This window comes from Dufourea novaeangliae, unplaced genomic scaffold, assembly GCF_001272555.1.
Source record: "Dufourea novaeangliae isolate 0120121106 unplaced genomic scaffold, ASM127255v1 scaffold124, whole genome shotgun sequence".
In the NCBI taxonomy this organism is placed as follows: domain Eukaryota; kingdom Metazoa; phylum Arthropoda; class Insecta; order Hymenoptera; family Halictidae; genus Dufourea; species Dufourea novaeangliae.
The window spans coordinates 4,381,454-4,405,900 of NW_015374010.1; the positions used below are offsets into that span (position 1 = coordinate 4,381,454).

General features: G+C 38.5%; 1 protein-coding gene across 1 annotated transcript; it reads right to left on the reverse strand.

Moving 5' to 3' along the window:
* Nucleotides 1–904: 904 nt before the first annotated feature.
* On the reverse strand, nt 905–22,514 carry LOC107188353 (neural-cadherin-like). The gene is given in 11 exon segments (XM_015576629.1): nt 905–937; nt 939–1,184; nt 8,050–8,241; nt 10,519–10,665; nt 11,313–11,908; nt 12,689–12,965; nt 13,684–13,903; nt 14,467–14,713; nt 16,042–16,233; nt 18,322–18,330; nt 21,218–22,514. Coding segments are annotated over 11 exon segments (3,456 nt in total).
* Nucleotides 22,515–24,447: the final 1,933 nt, after the last annotated feature.

Here is a 24,447-nt window from a genome sequence, read left to right on the forward strand (position 1 = left end):
ATACTCGTGCTCACCACCTGACGTGTATGCGTGTCCATCTGTGCGGGTGTTCGCTGCGTCGTCACGCGTAGCGATGGGCGTTCTCCCTCTAGCAATGTTTCTAGTTACTTAATCGTGTGAATCACTTCGAGTATTCTCCGAATAGAGTGGCCAATAACGACTTATTTTCAAAATGACTCTATGATTTACTTATCGAAGTTAATCGACATTAACGTAGAGATATCTAACAGAGCATCGATAGATTTGAAAGGTCCAAAGTGTGGCATGCAATTATACCCAAGTACTAGAACAACCTTTACACAACTATACAAATAATAATTTATAAACTATTGTCTGTTATTAATCAAAAAATACGATGAGTCGCTGGTTTAACCCTTTCGCTACGGCGGAGATGGCCGCCAGTATGCTGTCACTGTACGGAACAGTTGAGTCGCAAAAATATTCTTTGGCACAAACTATAAATAAATAAATATCAATTAAATTTAAGTAAATTCAGAACTAATGTAAAATTTTGACGAGAGCGTCACCAGCGATTGGTGACTACAGTCACTTTCAGTGCATAACGAACGCTAGACGTTGGGTGACTATAGTCGTTCTTAATAACAAAAGGGTTAAGCATTCTTACAACTTTTACTATTTGACAGACCTGGATGTTCCAAATACATTCAACACGCACGAGAATCATTTTCGCGGGACCATTGAAAAACTGTCTATCTTCGAATAATACGCAAAGCGATTCGCAACAACCCACTCCCCCCACGTTCAAAGCGTGTTGAGCCCATTACTACAGACATGATCAATGATAACGTACGCGAGCGTGGTACGTGTGAATGTGTGTTAGATCATCTGTGTGTAGATGCGCGCGTGTATGTGTGTATATATATGGAATCGTACACAATATCAATTAACGTGCACAAGAACAATACTGCCACGAGATTTGCGTGCAGGGCGGGTTCGTGCAGAGCCGCACGGAGCATTAACAGTGTGACAGACCTGGCTTTAACAGACACAACTTTAGCCCCGACGGCCACGTTCTCTTTACAGTAGACCGGGCCATACACTATGTGGTCCCATACGGGCGGATTATTCGCACGGTCCACAACGTCAATCTGTACCTCCACCGTTCGCGACAAGGGCGGGAAGCCCTTGTCTTGGGCCATCGCTTCCAGCTTGTACATCTCACGCTACACCAGACCGCGTGTATAACAAACGGGAACAAAAAACAAATGGCGTTAGTGTCAGGCGTAATGACTCGTGGCAGTGGTTTTTTTTTTTTTTTTTGTCTCAGAGGAGCGCTGCTCTCGGTTTTTAAAATCTAGCTCTCTCTGTCTCTCTCTCTCTCTCTCTCTCTCTCTGTCACTCCGCCGTTCTGTGCGTGTTCGTCCGGGTATCATTTCTGCCAGTCATATTTGCTTTACACGCTGGTGTAGCCGGTTAATATCATCGTATGTTAAATCATCCTAGCTCGTCTTTCGTCCGCCAGGATCATTCACCGGGACCCACTGCTCGCACGGGTTAGCCCTCTATTAGCGCGATTAAACGCTCTAAGCAAAGCGGGACTAGACGGCGCAGCTGAAAGCCGAACCGTGTGCTGAACAACGGGGACACCGGATGTGGCCCCCTCGAGACAAGGATCGCTGATGCGCCTTCGCGCCCGCTTTCTGCACCTGCATATTGCTCGTGAAAGAAAATAGCAAAAACCCCAAATACGAATTGTCTTGGAAGGGGAGACCTGGACCTCTCTCGCTACATCCTCGCCTACCCTATACGGATCATCGCGCTAAGGACAATCCGGCACCTGGTTTTCCGAACTCGTACACATCTAGAGATGTTTTTTTTTTCCGCTAGAGTCGTCGGGACCGATTCGTCCACGGCTTGGGAATCCATTCGCGTCGATCGCTACAAGGGTCTTTCGATCGAATTCCATTTCTAACAGACTTTGCAGATGCGTCCTTTGGACACCTAGATAGCTGACCCAACCTCGACGCCCCTCGATTACCCAAGCGTTCACCGGTGAATCAGCCCCGACGAATGGTAACAATTAACATAAGTAAGGGATAGAACAGTAGTGGTAATAGTATAGTAATGGTAGTAGTAGTTTGTAGTAACAGTAGTAGTAGGTAGTAGTAGGTAGGAGTGTCCGACCAATCAGCGATCTACCGCGCCGCGCTTAACCATGCATGCCTCAGCTCCCGTTGAGATTCAATATCATGTACGCAATGGAACGAAAACAGTGTAACGTTAGAATGTAATAGAATATCAACCAAGACCGAAACGTATACGTATATGACAGAAAACTAAGGGGTTGTTAATGACCCAGTGACAGAAATACCGTTTGGAAAAAAGCATGAACTTGGGGGCTATAGAATGATGGTAGGACGAGGAGAATAGGAACGAAGTGTAAAAGAGACGAGATAAAAGAAAAAGGGTGGGACGTGTAGGAAAGTGTGACAGAAGGGCGATATTGGGAGTAGCACTGCATGGCACGGCACGGCATGTCACGTGTCTTGTCTCGGTCATGTCGTGGCATACAAACCTGGCTTTCACCGACGTCACTACAGTACCCACTGTGACATTTTCTTTGATGTGAATGGGGCCGTATACATTCGCATCCCACACAGGTGGTTTATTGTTTCTGTCTACGACGTCTAACTCAACGTCCACGTCTGCGTGCAAGACTTGAATCCCTCTGTCGGAGGCCCGTACTCGCAGGCGATAGCTGTCACGCTAGTGGCAAAACATTGGGCCGTCAACTCACAGGACACTTTGTTCGGGACTGTTGTTGGCGGATGAATTTTTTTTTTTTGGTTCATTTTTTTTTTTTTTTCGATTTTTATTTGGTTTCTTTTGCTTTTCTGCTCTGTTTCTTTACTTTTTTTTTTTGTTGGCGTTTTACCGATAGAGATAAGTCACTCGGTGGCGGCGAGCGCGGTAACAACTTGTCGAGAACGACCCGGAGGGTAGTATGTTTCTCTTTGATCGCGAAACGAAACGAAAGAGATAGAAGAGAGTGAAGGACCATGCAGTCTCGTGGGTATCCGCTTTAACGTTTCCAGACCTCCGTATTTTTTTTTTTTTTTTTTCCAAGGAATTCGTTTACGGTTAATCTTCGACGCGTCTGCCAATCTTTGATCGACTTAAAAATTCTCTGTCCATTATGTCGGATCGGTTTTCTTGCGTCGCTGCGAACCGTCGATCGATTCAAATGCCCGATCATTCGATCATTTTCAACGGTGATCAGGTCCTATATAAGCGATACTTACCGGGCGGCATTCTTTATTTCGTTCTGTCTACGCGTATGGAAAGTGAAAATGTACATATCGAAACATTTAACGTTCACCGTCACACATAAGCGTTTTGAAATGATTTCGTCGATCTTCTGTACCGATGACGTTTCATTCTCACCACAATATGAACTCACTTTAATATCTGAAATTAATGCACAGGTAAACGGTACACACTACAAATATGTACGAAAAGCATAACTTATCAGATATTTACAGGAATTTCGACGTAAATTTTTTTTACAAAAATTTAGCTGTAAATTTCTGTATTAGCTGCGGTTTTAAAAATTTAGCTGTAAACCATTATATGGAATACCGATTAGTACGGAGGTGATGTTAACCATAGAAGTTGTAAATTTCATTTCAGAAGAAAATCATGAAAGAAACCGAAACGTCTTCTGGGGAAGGATCTACGAAATCGTTACCGCCGGTATCCAAAATCGCGGAGGTCCTTCACCTGCGGATACGCCCGAGACCGGGACGAGAGAACGAACCAAAAGGCGCGGTGACACGAGTGAACGAGTTATTAAAGTAAGAGAGAAACGAGAGAGAACGAACGAAAAAAAAAAAATAATAATACTGACAAAAGAAGGAGGAACAGAAACAAAACCAAAACCTCGTAACTGATCGCGCATGGTAAATCAAGAACAGACAAAAGTTGAAATCAAAAGTGAAAAGTAAAATATTTAATCGAAGATAGAGACAGAGAAAGAGAGTACAGATAGATTATAGACAGAGAGACAGAAAATAGAGAGAGAAAGAGAGAGCGATACACAAAAGAGAAAAAAAAAGAAGTAAATACAAGAGTGACGTCTCCGAGTGACAACAATCGTAGAACAACAACAGAGGCGAGAACTGAAAATCACTCGAAACGATAAGAAACAAAAAGATGTAACAAATAAATTGAAAAATGGTATACACACAATAAATCGAACGGAACCTTGCGCTCTAGTACATTCTGCAACGAATATCGTACTAGTATACAAGTACTTTCTTTTTTTTTTTTTCGTTCTTTTTTGCTTTCTTTTCTTTTTCTCTGTTGCGCCGGTATAACATTTGTGCTAGTCAATGTTATACTGTGTTCTCGATGCGAATAGTGTCGGAAACACAAGAACATAGTTCCTACTTACTGGAAAACAGCCCTTTTTTTTTGTCATCATCAAATCCGAAGAAAGTAAATGGTGCAATGAACACAAACATAAACAATAAGAAATTCAAATTAGTTCCTTTACGAAATCAACCAATGCAGGCAATTTGCATGCAAGCGAGAATGCGTTTAAAGAGGCATCGGGGGTGGTGGGTAGGAGTCGGGTGACGTGAGAGAGAGAGAAAGAGAGAGAAAGAGTCAAAGAGATATAGAGAGAGAAAGAAAGAGAGAGTTAGAAAGACAGAGAGATGTACATAGAGAGAGAGAAAGAGAGAGAGAAACACAGAGCTCGTGATATTTGAGGACAAAGAGGGGAGAAAAGAGGTTCAATTGGACCACGGGAAGGGTGGCCGGAGTTTACAGAGAGAAGGAATAAAAAAATTATGACGACCCCTCGTCTGATTCTTTCGTTTTAACGACACTCAAAAACCGATGGACGTTTTTACCGTGGATTAGCATTTTTGTTGGTTTTTTTTTAATACTTTTGTTAACGTCGCTTCGTCGTTTTGTATTATGGATCCGCATTTTATATTCGTTATGTTCTGTTCCGTTACGACAATGGTATGCCGCCCCAATCACAGAAGAAAAAATGTCACACCACGGACAGATTTCTTACGGTTTTTTTTATCGTTTATTGCGCTCTCGGCAAAAAATGTCTCTCGTTTTATTTTCATTTTTTTTTTTTTTTGGCTCATTGTCAGTCACGTCGTGGTTTGCGAGGAGATAGAGGAAAGAGAGTCGGGTGGCGAACGGTGAACGGGGAATGAAAGAATGGGAATGAAAAAAAAAACGGAAAGATACAAAATGGAAAAGAAAAAGGAAAAAGTTACTCGAATCCGTTCCAGCACAAAAGGGAACCGAAAAATAGAGAGAAAAAAAAACAAAGAAACGGTGAAAAATATTTCTCACAGTTTACGATAACAAAATGCAAATGGGGTAAAAATGATCTTTAGTTTCGTTCAAAGGTCTTTTGTGAACTGTCTCAAAAATCAAAGAAATAGGTTACAGAGAGAGAAAGAGACAGAAGATGTACAAGGTCTTAATAAAAATTTGGGATACTTTCACAGGGTGGATTCTATGTATCAAACTAAGACGAATTTACGTTCGAAGCTTTCCTTCCGAGTTATTCATTAGGGAAACTATAGGAGAAATACGCTTAAAATACGTCTGACACAGTGGGGTATTCTACATCAGAGATGCGTTCTTCAAGTATTTCATGAGTTTGTTTCATTGATTTGATTTTGTATTTATTGAAAGGATCCTAGTTTGGACTCAAGCTTATCTTTCAATTGATTTTATTTCATTCATAAATGTAACTAGATTATCGATCGATCCCGTGTATCTGAGAATCGACTGTTCAGATAGTATAACCTATCGCGTCAGATGTATTTCATTTTCCTCTCAGTTTGACACATAGAATCCACCTTGTGAAAATGTCCCACGCTCTTACTAACACCCTGTATATGTTGATCACGATGCAAAGTAAAGAAAGAATTTTGACAAACAAAAGTAAACGGAAGACGAGAAGAACAGATAAAACGAAAAAGAAAAATTTCTAAACAAAAAAGGAGAATACGAGACAGAAAGGGGGAGCGGGGGTGGAGAGATAGAAATAGAGAGTGAGAGAGATAGCAGAGATGAAGGATAGGAGTGAGAGCGAGATCCGTTCCTGTAAAGGAATCAAAAACACATTCATATAAAATATGCAAGCATTTTCAAAAATTGTTTATGTCTGATGCACCACAAAATGCGTAGAGGTTGAAGTACACCGTACGTGGGGCTCAAAAAATGTCGTTCCCACCTGCTCCTGGAAGTTCAAAAAACATCACTTCCCTTTTGAAAAACATTCACATTAGTATTTTATGTTTAAGGAGAACAATTAAAAAAGGTTGATTAGTTCGGGTGGTAAAAGGTCGATCGTTTCGCTTTCCTTTCTTTCTTTTTTTTTTCGCTCTGTTATTCGTTCGTTCCTTTCACTGTCGTGTTCGCCGCGGGCGCAGTGACATCAAAACGTGCGTCCAAAAATGACGGGTCAAGTGAAAAAGTATGTATTATGCGGCCAGACATCATCGTTCTCCTTCGGCTAGGTCATTGGAAAATGAAGAAAAAAGAAAAAAAGTGCACACGCACACACGCTCGTTTTCGCGCCGCGACTCGAAAACCGCGAACCGTTTTTCTTTTTGTTTCTTTTTTCTTTTTCTTCGTTAATTTCCCCCGATTTAATTTTCTTCTTTTTTCGTTTCCGTCGATTCTCGGTGTAATTCCCCCGACGTTTCGGTCACGTCACGATGATTCGCGGTGCAGGAAATCATGAGAGTATACAAAAACCAATCCAGTGGACAAAGAGATAGAGAGATAAGAAGAACGGCAAGCAACGCGTATCGGTCCCGGATTATTCGAAATAAGGAAAAAAGTAAACAAACGATCAACGTTTTCGAGCGAAGCGAGACACGAGTCGATTGCCGGAACTGGTCGAAGGAACAACAGAAAGAAAGAGAAACGATCGGAGAACGGAAGTCGAATGATAACGCGAATCAAACGAAAAACGAAATGGAAGGGAACGAAACGAAAAAACAGTCGGTAGGGTATTTAGGGGGGAGAAAACCGAGAAAAATCAGCCGGCGTGAAACGTTCTCGTCGACGACCGACCGCGGCGATCCGAAAAAGAGAGAGAGAGAGAGAGAGAGAGAAAAAAAAATACGTAAAAACACTGGAGACGAGTATAGAGGTTATCGTTTCGAAATGCTCGATTTGGACCGTTGTTGTAACAGAACAAAAGTAAAAAAAAAAATTTTGTAGGTACTCGCGCCGCGAGCATGTTGCTCGATAGAAAGAATGAGAAAGACAGAGAGAGAGTGTTCTTGTTGCAAAAATAGCCCGAACGGTCGATCGATTCAGGTACATGAAGCGTTTGAAGGAAAATCAGGCATAGCTAAGTATTTACCATAGTGAACACATTGTGCATATCAATGGGAATTAAAATAGTTCTATACATGTGCCGTAAAAAGGAAACTCATTGTCGTTGCATATTTAGTGATAATTAGAGAAATAATTGGCCGACGCACAAAACGTATATTAGTATACAATTTATCCGATATCAGCAACAAAAACGGATTCGTGTTAAAGAACGTAAGTCAACGTAAACGTACAAATATATCGGCAGAAGGTGTACACTTAAGTTTTGTATTCATATATTATTAAATATAAATAACATTGTATATATATATATATATATATATATATATATATATGTTATATATTCTATGGTATACGCGCACACACATATATTTGGAGTCACTCGAAATTATACGTGTATGTGCGTACGGGCGTAATATTATGAGATCGATTGCAACGTGGGTTCTCGGCATTTGACAGGTTTTTCGGAACGAATATTTTGAATAATTTCAGTAATATCGCGTAATTTCAAATTCGTCCGAATACATCAATGCTGAGAAACATGGCGTGAATGAAAAACAGTGACGTGAAATAAATCGAAGCTCGAGGACGAACCGGAAGTCGTTCGCTCGAGGACGCACGGCAATCCATCGGAGAACGATTTATGTTCGTTACTGCTAAAGAATTACGTATATGATGATTATCATAAATAGGAGTACTCACGTCTAGGGGCTTCTTTAACACGATCCAACCAGACTCTGGTTGAATCTCAAAGTACTCCAAGCCCTGGTCATTGTTAACCGAGCTCAACGAGTACGTTATGGCGCCATTATTGTCGGCATCTTCGTCCGATGCCGACACTCTTAGAATGTTCGTGCCAATACTCGCGTCCTGTTTCACGTTTTCAATGTATCGCTGAAAATAAACGAATAATTTAGTTACACGTGTATCGAGATAGAAAAATCTTTAACAATATTATGTATCACCTCCGTTCGAGCATTGACTAGATCAGTGATGAGCAACTCCCGTTAATTATTTACTTGTGGCCAAAGTTGTTTGAGCGATCTACTTGAATCGACAAAAGTGAAGAAAATTAATGAGAACGTTAAAGTAAACTAGTAAATTTTACATTAATCAATTGGGTTCTTTAAGGTTGCGGTTATTTGCAATTTTGGCGCGCTGGAAAAAAAGGGTGCTCATCACTGGACTAGATATTAATAAGATGAAATGCACTCGTAGTAATACTTGTGGAAAAGTATTATTATTTGTTGAGAGTATCATTTGCAATATTACATTAATTTTCCGAGAATCGACAAAATTTGTTCCTTTCACATTTATTCACCAAGAAAGCATTGAACTTTTCTTCTACTTGTATTTATTTTCGATTGCAACTGCTACCTGCTGATTAAGAGCAACTACTTTCAGTACATATGCAGTACCATCGGTGGTGCATGTGGCACAACATCCTCTATTAACAAAAGACACAGTTTCAATAATTCATGACTTGAAGAACGAAATAAAGAGTGTCTGGCTACGTACGGCCTTTTTCACTGTGGCACGGAACGTGTTAAATAATTTCATTTGTAACCTTTTTGGTAGAAAAACCATTCTCGTGTAACAGAACAGACAACACAAAAAAATCCCTAAAGAACAAATAAAATATAACCTAATAGTAATATTATGTAAGAAATAACTACGAGGTATAATAATAAAAACAATAATAATGAAAAGTAAAATTTCGAATGCTAATTTTGCAATCAGAACGAGATAGACTGGCATACGGCGCACGAATAATTCAACACCGATCCTCTCGCTTTTGTTTATCCTGTGTGAGGGCTCGTTTATTTATTCCATACCGCCATTCCATCCAGAAAATGCAAAATGCCGTGATCGTTTGCATTTCTTTCGAACGGCGTTTGTTTGGATTCCCTGATAGTTACTACTTCAGGCATCAAAGGGGAGGTCAAATGGCGCAATGCGACAACGCGAAAGGTAATTTTCTCCTCTAGTTCATCCACGCACACCGCCCCTTTCCCGATGGTAACGACGCTTGTTGGTTGTATCGCTTCGGCGGAAAACAACGGAAAATTGTACAAATGAAACGTGAAACGAATGCAAACGAGAGAGGAGAGATAAACATGCTCGTCAAGTATACGGATTTTATTTGTTATGCCGGTTATCTGTGTTTATTTGCAAATGTAATAAATAGAATGCGGATTTTATGCATTTATCGTGTACACAATTGTCTGAAACCGAGTACTCTTAAATTTTTTAGTAAAGTTTATCGAGGATTTTATTTTCCGCTGAACTTAATAACGCGAACAAATTTCTATTTGACTCCCATCTTTGTGAATTAGTCCACAAAGGTGTGTATTTTCATAAAAATCTGCAGTGTAGTAATGCAACAGTGGCTCAATTTTGATAGTGTTTTTTTTAGAAATTAGACAAAACTTAGAAACGTAATTACAAACTTAACCGTGATTATTTGTAAATTTATATTTTCTGGAATATATCAGTATTGATACTAATAGTTAAGTTTTCTATACGAGCTCTAATTCTGCGCCCGCAGAAGTTTTCTGGTTTACTTATCAAACTGTGTACGTTACTAATGTATTGATTATGATCGTCATACCTAACTTGGAAGAATCAATTTGTTTTTTACCTCCTTGGCGAATTTGATTTCATCCTCTAGTCATTCTCCTAGTTACATTTTTCATTCAAAATCAATTCAGTGTGGTCTCATTTGACTAAAGTTTCATTAAATTTAATCATGGATTTACAGTTACCGTAGATCTTTGTATAATCTAATAACCATACAAATGCATACGTATCAAAAAAATGACGAAATTACTCATTTGAATTGTTATTTTCCTTTTCGTTAAATGACCATTGTAGGCAGTGGGAAATTGTGACAGTATGAATTTATTTAATGAAGTTATTACTGTCCTCTTATAATAACGAAATGAAAAACATTTTTTCATAACGTATTCTACAAATATTTACATTTGTTACGAAATTCGTTCTTTCATAAAGGACGCCATTTATAAACTCGCTGCGTCGTTTGCATAAATGAAAAATAAAGTACCACTCTCAATGCTTCCAACTGAAACACATTCTGGTACCTCGCTTTAGAATTTGTCACAATTAACCATTCTATGATATTCAGAAACATTCGTTAACATATTCACTCACCTGACGGTCGAACAATGGCGGGTTGTCATTGACATCAGTGATTTCAACAGTGAAGGAGCATACACCTTCCAAGGAAGGTTCGCCCTGATCGGTTGCTTTGACAGTGACAGACACAAATTTTCCATCGTCCCCTTCCCGATCAAATACCTGAAAAAATCGAAAAGTATTAATTTCACGTATTTGTCTCTCGTTTCAAAGTAATATCTTGATTATATAAAATCTGTAGTTTACAAAATATATCAATGCTACGACTCTACAGTCTCTCTCAACCTGATTTGAACCTCATCTCTTCAAAAACATTCTTACAGTTCCGAAAAGTACAAGGAAATTGGTACTAATTTGCGTGTTATTCCATCCACGTGATTATTTCAAATTCACAGCTGAGCTAAGAATCGCAGCTAGGTTGAAGCATTGTATTAGGTTGCACCATGTGTTATTGCCGTTTATATATTATATATTACAGACCGAAACGAAAATGCTTATTTTTGAGAAAATAATTTTTATTCCATTGAAATATTCACCGTGACGATTAGTAGGCTTTTTCAAAGAAAATATTATCTGATACACGGCCTGATATATCTGTGGAAACGTCATCTACCAGATACACGTATTTGCCTGACATAAAAGATCCCAGAATCGCTATAAATTTGTTAAGTACAAAGGCAATATTAGGAATGGGAAAATTTGCGTCTAAACAAGGAACAAACCATTTCTATAGAATACAGACAACAGGAGGATAATACAGGTTCGCCTTCGTTATCCACAAGACACAGAACTTGCTCCTGAGATCGTACCTTATTCGTCTGAACTTGACCAGTCTCCTCGTCCACGGTGAACTTCGTCCCCTTTTGATTCGGTTGCTGGACGATCGAATATTTCACCTGGCCATTCACGCCCTTGTCCTCGTCGGTCGCCTGGACCTTGATAACAGTACTGCCATTTGGCGCGCCCTCCTCGACTTTCGGGTTGTACGAGCTACAATCTTTGAAAACCGGCTTGTTATCGTTAACGTCCGTGATGAAGACCACAACGACAGCGGTGCTGGTGTGCGTGGTCGTCTCGCCGTTCGGGCAGCAGGCGCCGTCATCGAGGGCGGTAACGTTCAGCTCGTATTTGTCCCTGGCCAACGAGATGTTCTTCCCGTGAAGACGGATCACACCGGTGATCTCCTCGATCACGAACTGACCGGACGTGGTGTTGCCGCCGACGAATCGAAATCGGACGTTGTCGCCGTCCTTGTCTGACGCGACCACAGTCGTCACGAGAGTGTTCGGCCCGGCGTTTTCGTCCACGTTCGGCGTGTACACCTGCTGGGAGAACTTCGGCTCCTCGTCGTTCTTGTTCTTCGTGTAAATCCGCACCGTTGCCGTGCCTGTTTTCGGTGGCTCGCCTGAAACAGTTGACCGTAATTAGTAGGGACACACCTGATGATATCAAGAAAGTGAACATATACAGTAGACTCTAACTATATTGCCACTGAACATAAAAGGGTAAGAAAGTGGAACCAAAGAAGTACAGCCTTGAAGAAGTATCAAAGGACATATTTAGCGGTTTGTACCTTCAATCAACTGAGAAAAATCGTAACTGAATTAAAGTAATGAATAACTGTTATGAGTACGTTTGCTCTGGCAACAGTAGCAATTGCTATGGGGATATGAGGGGAGAAAGAATATACATTACACAGTCCTTGATTAACCATTCTGGTTTTTAACTTAAATACCGAACTTTAATCATTTGCTTAATTATTTACCAACAGATAAAACTAATTAGTTAATTAAATAGTAATTAGTTACTTAATTACTTAACCAGTTATTCAGTTCTTAACTTAATATACAGAATGTAACAAAAATGTTGCAGGTCCCTGAAGTGGGACACTCGTAAGGCGATTTCGAACAAGTTTTTCCTTAGCAAAAATGCGTCGCGGGAACTCGGCCAGCAGACTCGCGCTGTGATTGGTCGGGGTTTTTCGTTAATATTTCGTGAACCAAGCCTCGGATAACATTTTTAATAAGGAAAAATTTGTTCCAAATCGCCTCACGAGTGTCCTATTTCAGTTCATTTTTGTTGCATCCTGTATATTAACTCGGTAAGTGTATTCTTTAATGAAGGAAAAAGTTAATGTAACCCTGATCACAGACACTGTCCAATCGTTCCAAGTGTACAAACGTACCTTTGTCTTTGGCTGTGACAACAAATTCATAATAAGCATTGTTGTTGTCCGCGTCCAGCTGTTTATTGTTAACAATCAGCCCGTTCGAGTCGACACTGAAGTGGTCGTCCGACACCAGATACTCTATTTCCGCGTTCGTGCCGGAATCCGCGTCAGTTGCTTTCACTTTTAGTATACTCGTTCCCAGCGATATATCCTCGTCGACGTTGTGCGCCTGATAGTCAGGCAACTCGAATTTCGGCGCGTTGTCGTTCACGTCCGAGACACGGATGGTCAGCTGGTAACCACACGAGAATTTTAATTCGATTAATTTTATACGATTCGAAGTGATAATATAAGGTTGGTGCGAAAGATTTGATTTGTGCGAAGCTTTACGTTAACACTATGTATAGGCCTAAAAGTGTCATCTAACTTCCTAACCATTGTGGATTATTATTCATATTTATTTTTGAAACATTCTAACAAATAGGTGTACAGAATTCACTGATAATTGTTTGAAACAATCAAAATTTCATTGATATTCTGTAAGTTTGTTTTCGATCTTGTTTCATAGATACGGGGTACCTTTTGCATCAACTTCATATTTTCATTAGTTTAAACTAATTCACCAATATTGCAATCATTCACAAATAATTATAAATCTTGGAAGAAGTTTATTCAAGTATAATATAAATATTATAAATATTGTAAACCATTCCAGTCTACAAATTTCGTACACTACCGTTCATAAGTATTAGGACATCTGGTTTGTATGAAAGAAATGTAATGTTTCGTAAAAATGATATCTTTAAAAAGGTCACTTTTTGTTGCTGCATAATAGCATAAATATTGTCCATCGAGATTTAACAGCGTCTGAGGAATATTTGTTTCAGACTTTCAGAAATTTTTGTAATGCCTTCTAGCATTTACTGTATATCCGATAAATTTCCTAATACTTATAAACGGAAGTACAAGTGTAATTATTAGAAATTATGAGAAAAACGAAGACAAGGTACCTCGACAGACGTGGAGAAACCTCCAGAGTCTTCGGTGGCTGTCACTATTAGAGAATAAATGTGGGGTTGACGTAAATCCTCGAAGTCTAATTCTTTAGCAAGCTTCACGATGCCGGATGTCGGGCCAATATTGAATGTTCCTGCCGCGCCTTTACCCTGGGCCTTTAGTGTGTACCGTATTTCGCGATCAGCGAATGATTTTGCTTTCAATGATATGATGCTGAAATAAATAACAACATATATTATATTTTACTGGGTACAATTGAATTATTCTACTTATTGGACTAATTTAACTTAGCTTTCGTTACTTTAATCTGACTAGGAATTATAATAATTTTTAACGACAGTGGACGTCAGCTTTATACCACAGCATCAAATGTGTCAAAAAGCAAATGATACTCATGTAAAAATGCTCCTTGATTAAATTTACACTTGCAAGTTAAAAGCATTACAAGAATATTGATTAAAAAAAAACATTCGACATTTATATTTATTTGTTGTACAGTATATCCTCAATTATCAGAAAGTCCCAAATACAGATTATCGGAATACCGAACGAGTGACGAAACATGATAATGTTTCACCTATTTTCAGTGATATATAAAATTCTGGATCTTTTGGACAGATTACTCAAAAAACTGTTCATCAAAATGGATTAGTCTCCCTATTAGTTCAAATAATCGGAATCCTATTGTAATTATTTAATCCTACGAGTTGGATCGTGGCACGAGCAACGTGGAAAAGTGTTCGTCAGGACGAAAACTCGAAGGACATTCAACTCACTCGGAGTCTTTCTTCTGGTTTTCCGGTATCTCGGCTTCGTACGCCTTCATATAGAATTGCGGCGCCCGTTTTCCACCTACGATCGATAACCGCTCCTCAGCAGTCGACTGAAACCGCTTCTCGTCTATACGCCCGTTCTGATCCTCCGCTTTCACGTACAGAACGTATTCCATGTCCAACTGAAACAAATCGGTCCCCCGGGTCCGTACAACGCCGGATCGCTCGTCTACCTCGAAACGGCCTCCAGCTGAAAGCAAAACGTGCCCCATTTATTTTTCAACCGGATAATTTCATGGCGAGTGGCATCAAACGACGGGGATTCAATGTTTCATGCGGGGAGTCCCGTTGATATTTCATGGATAGAAGTTCAAATTGTATCCAGGACTAGTAACAGATAGGAAGAACAATGATATTCGATTCGAACGAAACTCTGTTATAACTCTTTCCTTCTGTTAGGTTAGTGGATTCAGAACGCCCACGCTGTGATGTTTCCCATCACTTTAAAATTGGTTACAGTATTTCTTCGTTCTTCTATACACAGGAACTTTTTGTGAATTTTCATGTTATCTGTCCTTTTAATAAACGAATTTGTAAACAGTTAACAGTTTTCTGTAGGAGGAAATACAGAATTTTCATCAGACAAATTAATAAGAATTGTAAATTTCCCTTTCATATTCCATTTGTAACTTGTACAAGATTTATTGGCAAAGTATTCCGATACACTTTTCTAATTTGTTTTGGTTCCTAAGTTGCAATCGGATTTGATTTGAAATTTTCGGGGCCATAACTCCTAAACTCAAACACAAGTTACAGATAGAGATACATAGATCCAGTCTTCAAATTATATTTCTGTGAAGTTTATTTCCCTAATAAACGTTTAATTTAGACTTCTTTAGGTTGAAAAACTCAGTATTTATTTAACGATAAACGTCATTTCGAAAGATGAAATTCTCAAAGGTGTTTGCAAATTGTAAATGTTCCTGTTAAATTCGTTAATTTATATATTTGATATATACAATTTAGGTAAATACTCTATGTATAGATAATATATAGATCTATGTGTATAGAATCTCTGCATTAATAATCTGGTACATATTAATACAATTCTACTCTTTCTAACTTGTAGAACTTCGTCTATATAATTATTGAAATACAATTTCACAATAATTTCTAATCTTTTCAATAACAATGTACATATAATTACACTGTTTTAATTGCGCAAAGAAAATGTAATAAGTTCCAATTTTGAAAAAGCAATTCATCAAACATGAATTTTTGTATAACATTATAAAAACCTCACAATGTAAATTATTATACGTACCTACGATAAAAGTAAAACCGTTGCTAACTCGCTACGAATTTAATATTAAACGTTTTCAAAATGTTGAAATGTTCTTGTGAATCATTTATATATATATATATATATATATAAAAATACAAAAATATATTTTTTGTAATTGTTAAATAAGTTGGGAATAAAAGGGTTAAATCGCGTGGTATTTCGATTGATTATTACACAAGTTTTTACAGGACTCCCAAGGGAAAAAGTAATTACGATATGAAGTTTCTACGTACTCCGATCTCGAACCATAAAGTAGTGAATATTGCTGTCGGTGTCAGGATCCCGTGCTTGTAGGGTGAACACGTGTGTATTCGGCGGCGCGTTCAGCTGTACCACCGTTTGCATTGGCAAGGGCCGATTTACGAAGTACGGCGGCTCATCGTTAACGTCCTTCATGTTGATAATGACACGCTGATTGTCCGTGTCTGTAATTGTCGCCCGATTATTGATATGCAGTTCGCAACGTGCACACGCACGTTGACAGAAAATGGTGGACAGTGCTCATATGTATAGGCGGTGACCGAATACCATTTGACATTATCGCCGCCTACGCTTTGACCTTTGACCTGTTAAATTCGACGCATCTGTATATGAAATATCCCGATCCGCGCTATAATACACTGCCCCACCCATAGGTATCAGTATTGCAGCTCAAATACCATTACATTGTATTACAATAATACAGTGTTACAGATCGGAACTACCTTCGTTACGGTCACGAATAGTATATTTTATGGAATGTAAAATTACAGACAGAAGTTGAAACGAAAACGATTACGATGATTATCACGCCTGTTATTCGTGCTTATACGAAATCAATAAATTGTTAATTTTATGCATTTGTATGAATAATAGAGTCTAATCGGCATTAAGAAACTCTTCATCTCGTTTTTTTAAATGTCATAGATGTTTGGTTCAGAGCTGAGAATTAATATTTATGACAGAATATGGACTGAAACAGATTTGGTGAAGATTTATAAAATTCAGAAAAATGAAAAGAATAGTTACTATCGTAAATCTTTTTTGTAATATTAATATTTGCTTTAATTCAGTTGAATTTTCATTAGTAGTGATATCTGGCAGTCGATCTGTTAATTGGTGAAACAATTTTTTTCTTGACTCTGATTACCTATAGACATTTGAATGAAAATTCCTATAAATATTTACAACTTAATTATTAGTGTATTAAGGTAATTTTAGAGTTTGATACTTAGTGAATATTTTTCAAAAATCAATCACACGACACTATAATCGTTTAATATTGTTAAGGGTGACGTAACTTCAACTTTCAAATTCCAGATAATTCATAATTCTGTCAAATACTAGTATTATTTCGACTTGTTTCACTAATTATTACAGTAATGGTATTTTCCGGCAATTTCTTCGTGACAACATTAAAGGTCCTTTCCGAGTCGATTTACCAGAACGTTATTCGGTAACACGATTTCTTGTAGAAAAACGGTCTTTGGATTATTAACTTACATCTTCTTCCGTCACCGCCTATAAGCATCGTCGACTCGGCAACAGCACTCTACGTCGCAAGCTCTACATCGAATAAGCGTCTAATGCAAGGAAAACTAATTGCTTCGTTCTACGCGAACTACCCAGCTACCAAAAGCTGTCATCAAGTATTTCATTTTTTACGTATCAGTTGTACCAGCGAATAATTCACTATTTCTACAAACATATTTGCTTTTAATAAATAAATAATTGTACTTCGAAGGACATCTGAAATCTATGCCAATATAACACTAGAATTACCAAACTCGTGAGAATGACGGATTATACATTTCTTATTTAACATTTCCTGATATTGTAATAGTGGTTTTGACCGAATTTATGTTGACTTTTCAATTTACCGTACATGTTTTATTGTACTGTATTATGTTAGATCGTATTGTATTTTACGTATATTAAGATATTATATAATTTAATTTAGTATACATTCAACACTGGTAATTCTAGTGTTGACAATGTCACTCGTACTTCTTCAAAATCCTTGACTCAAAATTGGTTCAAATCCTTCTAAAAATTTTTGGCAAGCATGAAGTCAACAAGAATTACAGAATTATGCTCGAGTAACAATGATTATAAGAATACTGCAAATCAATCGTAGTTATTAGGTTACTAGATGATAGTGTAATGGATTGATATTAATTGTAAATCCTTAACTACAGACCACATAAAAATTTTTCTTTGACTTTCAATTAACAGTAAGTGGTACACTATTTCCGAAACGATCACGAAAAATAACATTTAGGTGGTTATTAAAAGTGTCGCGAAATTAGTCATTCTCGGATTATTTATCTTGGAGACAAGTTGCCTGTAATAAAAAGATTAAGAAAACAAATGGAAATCATTTATAAATCAACTGGTATTTGTTAGTATGTTCAGTTTACTTTATCATTATCGAATGAAATAGCGAATTACTTGTTGGTACATATAATATTATATACAGACTGTACAGACGGATGAATATGTGGATAATGAATATGAAACGTGTTTCTACTTACATTGGAATCCTTTGGAAGCCGAGGGTGCGGGAAAGAAAAGATTCGTTATTAGTAAGAGTGATATAGAAGCATGAGTAACAGTGGAATACACGGCAAGAAAGACCAGACGCACTGATTATCCGAAAATCGACAATTTTCATTTTATTTCTGTCTTTCTATTGCATTTGAACAAATAATAATAAAAATAACAAAAGCTTGAAGTAAAAGATAAATATAATAAATGGTTCTTAGCTCCGTTTTTACAATTAAATTAAACCTATGGCTTCCAGATAGTAAGTAGGTATTCAAAATTATTTTGTAAATATCTCGTTAACTATTAGATTGAGGGAAATATGAGGATCAACACATTTTTACTCAGAATTTGATACTCTATCGATCTATGGTACAAAATAGAGGTCACTCCGGTAAAAAAAAATTAAAGTGACCTTGACATCTCTGAAGTGTCTCCACCCGCAAAAAAGCACGTACCTTATAAAATGTGCCCTTTGATACCATTTAAGTTCCACGTCTCAAAATTTTCATAAGGTACAGTTAAGTCATTATTCGAGGTGCTCAAGTTAGCTGAGACACCCTGTATATGTAAAATGGTCGAAATTGTATCACAAGTCACCACGATATCATAATTTCATGTGTAACGTTTAAACCGACCGGAATATGTAATTCAATTCCCTCCGGGGCCCCTTTGTGCGTAACACGCGTTCCGTTCATTCTACTCGGCGAAACAGTAATTAACGTCGGGACGGACGATACGAAACGAACGCTCGAACAGTCCCCGGTTTCAAAAGGAAATTGTATCCACGTGCGAGCGCCGCGCAGAAAGCCCGCGCCGGAAGTCAGCGCCGCGTATTTCTTGCCCTGCTTCCCTTACTATATGTATACATAGTACACCCGGCTCCGCGGATTTCTGCCACGCGAGGGGAATTAGGCTTCCCCCCTTTTCGGCACGCTCCTCGTTCGCGTGTAATTTTGTCAACATACATGAATAAACGCTGCCATCAAACTTCTTAGATGTAGTGTAATATTGTCAAAGTTGTTATTCATGTTATTCTGTCATGTGTAGGTAAATTTATATATTTACCTACACACACGGTACCAGTGGAATGGAATATCTAGCTGTTTCACCTATAAAATTTCACACCAGAATTTTGTAAACCCTCACTGGGATATCGAAATTAATATTTTGCTAGTACTTAACTTTACAAACTCTACAGAAAAAAAATTGTACAGCCTTTTGCCTTATAATTGTTTTCTATCACCGAAATATCTTCGATTTTTCATTAAAATATTCGTGGTTGCTATTTTTTTGGTATTGGCATAAGGATTTTTACGTAGTAAGAAATGTTTAAATAATGTACTAACTATACGCGTTGTAAACTATAATAGATAAATTCGTATCTCTTTTTGAAGGTTTAGTGACATAAGGGTTTCATGACTGCAATGACACATCATTTACCATTCAGTACTATTGAATATTTCGTTGCTAAAGTTTCTCTTTATTTTATCAATTTATCTTACTATGTATCAGAAACTTCTATAATATGTACTTCTATATTCCATTATTCACGGCAAGCTCAGATTTTCAATTCTATGATTGTTCTACAGAGTATTTCTTAGAACGTTTCAACATGTACTTAATCCAACGAGACAATCACTACAATACAATCAATTATGGTTTGCTCTCAGAACAAAATAAAGAAATATTATTTCTCTAATTCTTGTCCCCTTTAAGAAAAAGTCCAGAGAGGAGAGAACAAAACCCAGCCATAGCGTAGGTAAACTAGTGACGCATGAACGACTGTATGCAAATGGCGTGAAGAATAAAGGTATAAATTAAAAGTGTACCGTGAAATCGACACTGGGTATACGGTGGGTACTGTAAACACCGTTCTTCGGCCACGGAGTGAACACAAAAATAAAAATTAATCATTGGAAGTTATAAAACGTTACACAAATTAATGTAATGAGAGACAACGGTTTTTTAATCATTTTCTAATGGATACTTTTTTCAAAGAAAGTATCATTCAAGTGAAACTAAACTCCAAAGACATCAGGTTGTCCCACAAGTAATTATTATTATAACGAATTTAACAGTTTTAAGTCTTTCGAGATGATAATTTTTTGTGCATTATTGATCATCTCAGTATTCGTTAATTTATGATTGGCGATACAGTTTTTAATCACCCTTCTTGAATAATTAAGTATCATGATGTGTGTTAATTTGAACTTAACAGATTGATCCATAACAATACGCAATAATAGTCTGTTTTAAACAAGAATTTTTGTAACGATATACATATTATATTACTGAAGAATTAGTTATCTATGTATGCACCAAACTCGAATCTGTCATACTTAGTAAGACTGCAGATGTTCAGGCAAGTATCGATCTCTAAAAGTAGAAACAAATAGACAATTTTTTACTGTATTAATATCAGGCCCTAAAGAATCAAAACCGTACTGAAGTTCATTAAACTTTTGTGGGACCACTTACATTACAATAAAATGTTGCCATTAACCAATTACTTAGAACCTAGCTAGAACTTATAACTTATAAGTTATAAGTATTTACAACTTCTTTGAAGTCACTCTAAGAGGCTATGAAATGTTACCAGCACTCGAAGACACCATATTTAGCTGTTTGAATAAAAAAAAAAAAAAATATATTTGAACAGTTTTAATGTAACTGAAACGAAAATTGCGGTAAAAAAATGACAATAACATAATTCAAGACTTAAACAATTAATATATTAAATTTGGTACCATCGCATATGCTATAAATGCATGAAATCCGCAGTTTAGTCATAGGACAACCCAATGCCTAAATATAACGAATTAATATTCCATTCATTAGTGGTGAAAAATATTAAAACGTCATCGACGATTAAACTATTCATACCTGTATTCGTGATGGTCACCCAAAAGTCAATAGTCTTTTCCGACCCTAATTCCTCGTAATCCCACTTCTGCTTGACAATGACAGATCCATTAGGTCCTACGGTGACCCACTTGTTATCGTCCCGAATCTTATACGTCTCCTTCTCGTTCTCTTTCTCCAGATAAAACGCGATTTTCCCCTGAACATCGCCGTCCGCCTCTGTGAAGTCCACCTTCTTCGTCGGCCTGACGGCTCTGGTCACCCTTCGTTTCTCGATCCGATGTACCTGCATCTCCATCGGTTCGGACGTGACGAATCGAACGACAACCTTGGCTGGTTTCTCGGTCGATCGGCTCGGTGTCCTGACATCGTGAGCCTCCACGATTACCACGCACTCGCTGTCCTCGTCGATCGTAATTTCCGGCTCTCCAGCTAGCATAAGTTCACCGGTTTGTGGGACGACTACCAGCAGGCTGCTGGACGTGAGCAATTTGTACGCGACCTTGTCCCCATCAGCATCTTTTGCTACAACCTTGCCGACCGTGGCGAAACGTTTCCAGCCCGGTAGGGCTACAGAATTCTTGTGAATCGCGTCCAAATTAGTTGGTCTGATCTCGAACATGTACAGTTCCTTCTCGAATACAGGACTGTTGTCGTTCACATCGAGAACGTGGACCACCCCGTTGATTCGCGAGGTGCTAAGGAAGTTCCCATCGGAAGCGTGTATCGTGACCGCGTAGAGCTTCTTAGTTTCCCGATCAAGGGGCTTCGCGGTCACCACTCGGACGCCTTCCTTTTGGCTGTTCAGTGTCAGATTGAAGCCAGTTTTATTCGAATCCTCCTCCCTGAGAATAAACGCTCTATCCCCGGTTTCGTCCGGGAGGATCGCATAATGGACTGGGAAGCTTCCTCGTGCCCGCAGAACCGGAAAACCGTCGATCAACGTGCCTGCCGCAGAGTTTTCGGAAACCTCACCCACACCGAGATGATCGTGGGAGAAGGTGATCATGTTCCTGCGATTAATCACGTAGAGATGAAGGAAATGTGTCTCGGTCCCGTTCGCCAGATCCTCGAGAACGATTAGATTCACAGGACGGTCGACCAACGGGGATAAATCGGATGTGGTCATCACCAGACCGTTCCCAAGTACGGTGAAGAACTTCGAGTAACCGTTCTCCATCAGATGGAAATTCGACGGGCGTTTCGTGTCGAATTGGGTGACTTCGTAGCCCGGATATACGTCGTGGGGCAGGACCGCTACCTTGTCGCCCACCGACGTGGCGACCAGGACGACCGTGATGACTAGTACGCGCCACATCGTGCTGCCTCTTGTCCACTCCGCTCTCAGTACGTTCGAGCTTTTACTAGAGCATGAGTGCTGGCGGGACCCCCTGGGAACAGAAGAGAATTCAGTTAGTTTTGAATGTATTAGATCGATACCAGGTTAGATTAAATCGAAGCATTTTACGGTACTCGATGGCGCTGAGAGTAAAGGGTAAACTACCCTTTCACAATAAATAGGATACACGATGAATGGAAAAGCTTAATTTATAAGTTTAACCCTTTCTCTGCGGCAGACTCCAGTGTAAATTGTGTGTATCCAGTGAAAATGTTCAGCTACACTGTGACAGTAGTCGCAAAAATTTTCCCTTGCAAATCATGCTAATAAGGACTTTGTAGCAGTCGTTTACTTTCCATTTTCACTATAAATACAGAATATCTGATACTGTCAGTTTGCCATATTAACAAGATTCAAGATTAATTTCGATAGGATCAATGAAAGTTTGAGATTGAAGGTTAGGGCGATCATCCGAGATTCATTTCTCACGGGACAAAGCCAAGGCGGAAATTATTGCCCCCGAGTAATCCCTCGTGTTCCCATGGCTCGAGATCAGCCAGCGAAAACTCCAATGGAAACGAAGGCTGGCACCGTCGAACCGGCGATAAATTATTTCGACGTGTGCAATTCGTCCACCCTGATTCAGATTTATGTCTCCCTTTAAACAGACCGCGCGTACACAACGCCGCCCCCGTGCAACCCACGCACACGTCATCCCCCCCGGATATAATGCCGGCATAACGAGCAATTTTCCCGTTAACGGTCACAATTTTCCGTGCGCTTCCGATCGGCCGATTGTGGTCCGTTCCTGTCGCGAGCCACATGCAAATAATTTGCACACGCGATTCTACCGCGGGACGAGGGAGGGGCACACCCGTTTAATTATAATAGTCGACGAAGACCGCGGACCATCATTAACGCGTTTCTCCCATGAAAGTCGTTGCGCTCTGGCCGTGACGTAGTTAATTACGCTTTATTCCATATGCAGGGTGAGGCACCTAACTCGATCACCTCGAATAACTTTTAAATTATTCGTTTTATAGAAAATTATTTCAACAGATGTTTGATGGTATCAATCTTCTGGTGTACATAACTCCTATTTTAAGTGGAGACGTTTAGGAGATTTGAAGCTCGACTTTGTTTTCATCTTAAATGGAATGCCCTATCTTTTTTACGGCAGTTCGAAAGAGTATTAGTTTCGAAGTAAAAAAAGTATTAAACATTGTTTGTCTTAAAGCTAATAATTAACGAAATATTAAGAAAAGTTTGATCCTAATGTCACCGAATGATTCGCGAAGACTCACGGTGTTTATCTGATGTTTATCAACATGTTACGTACTTTTACTGCAATGTAAAATTGTTTATGTTGAACATTTTAATCTTCATCAAGTGTCTTATAGTAGATGCTCAGAATGGTGTCCGTGAACATGAATACTAATCAAAGTTTATATTAATATAAATTATAATTGTCCATTCTGACTTTAACGTCAATCAAAAGAACCTTCTGTGTAGGTATATGTTGTATTATATTTCTTCCCCGGTATATAAAGCAGTAAAACATAAATTGCAGTCAATGGCAATACTGTTACTTTTTTTCCTACAAAATATATTTCTCAGTACTTCCAAAAGGATTAACACTGCTGAAAAATGTATTTATCCCATATTAAACTCTTGTAAATCTTTCCAGAAACAAATTTAAAAAACACGGTTACTACCTTTAAGACCATCAGTTTCAGCCTAAAAGTTGCATTTCTCTAATGTAAATTTTAACCCTTCTTGTACAAAAAAGAAAGTAATAACATAAATCCTAAACATACTCACTATCGAATTATTCATACAAACTATACGATCAAAATACTAGAATCTCCAATTATTACTTATTATTTTCACTTCTTCCTGATGAATAGAATAT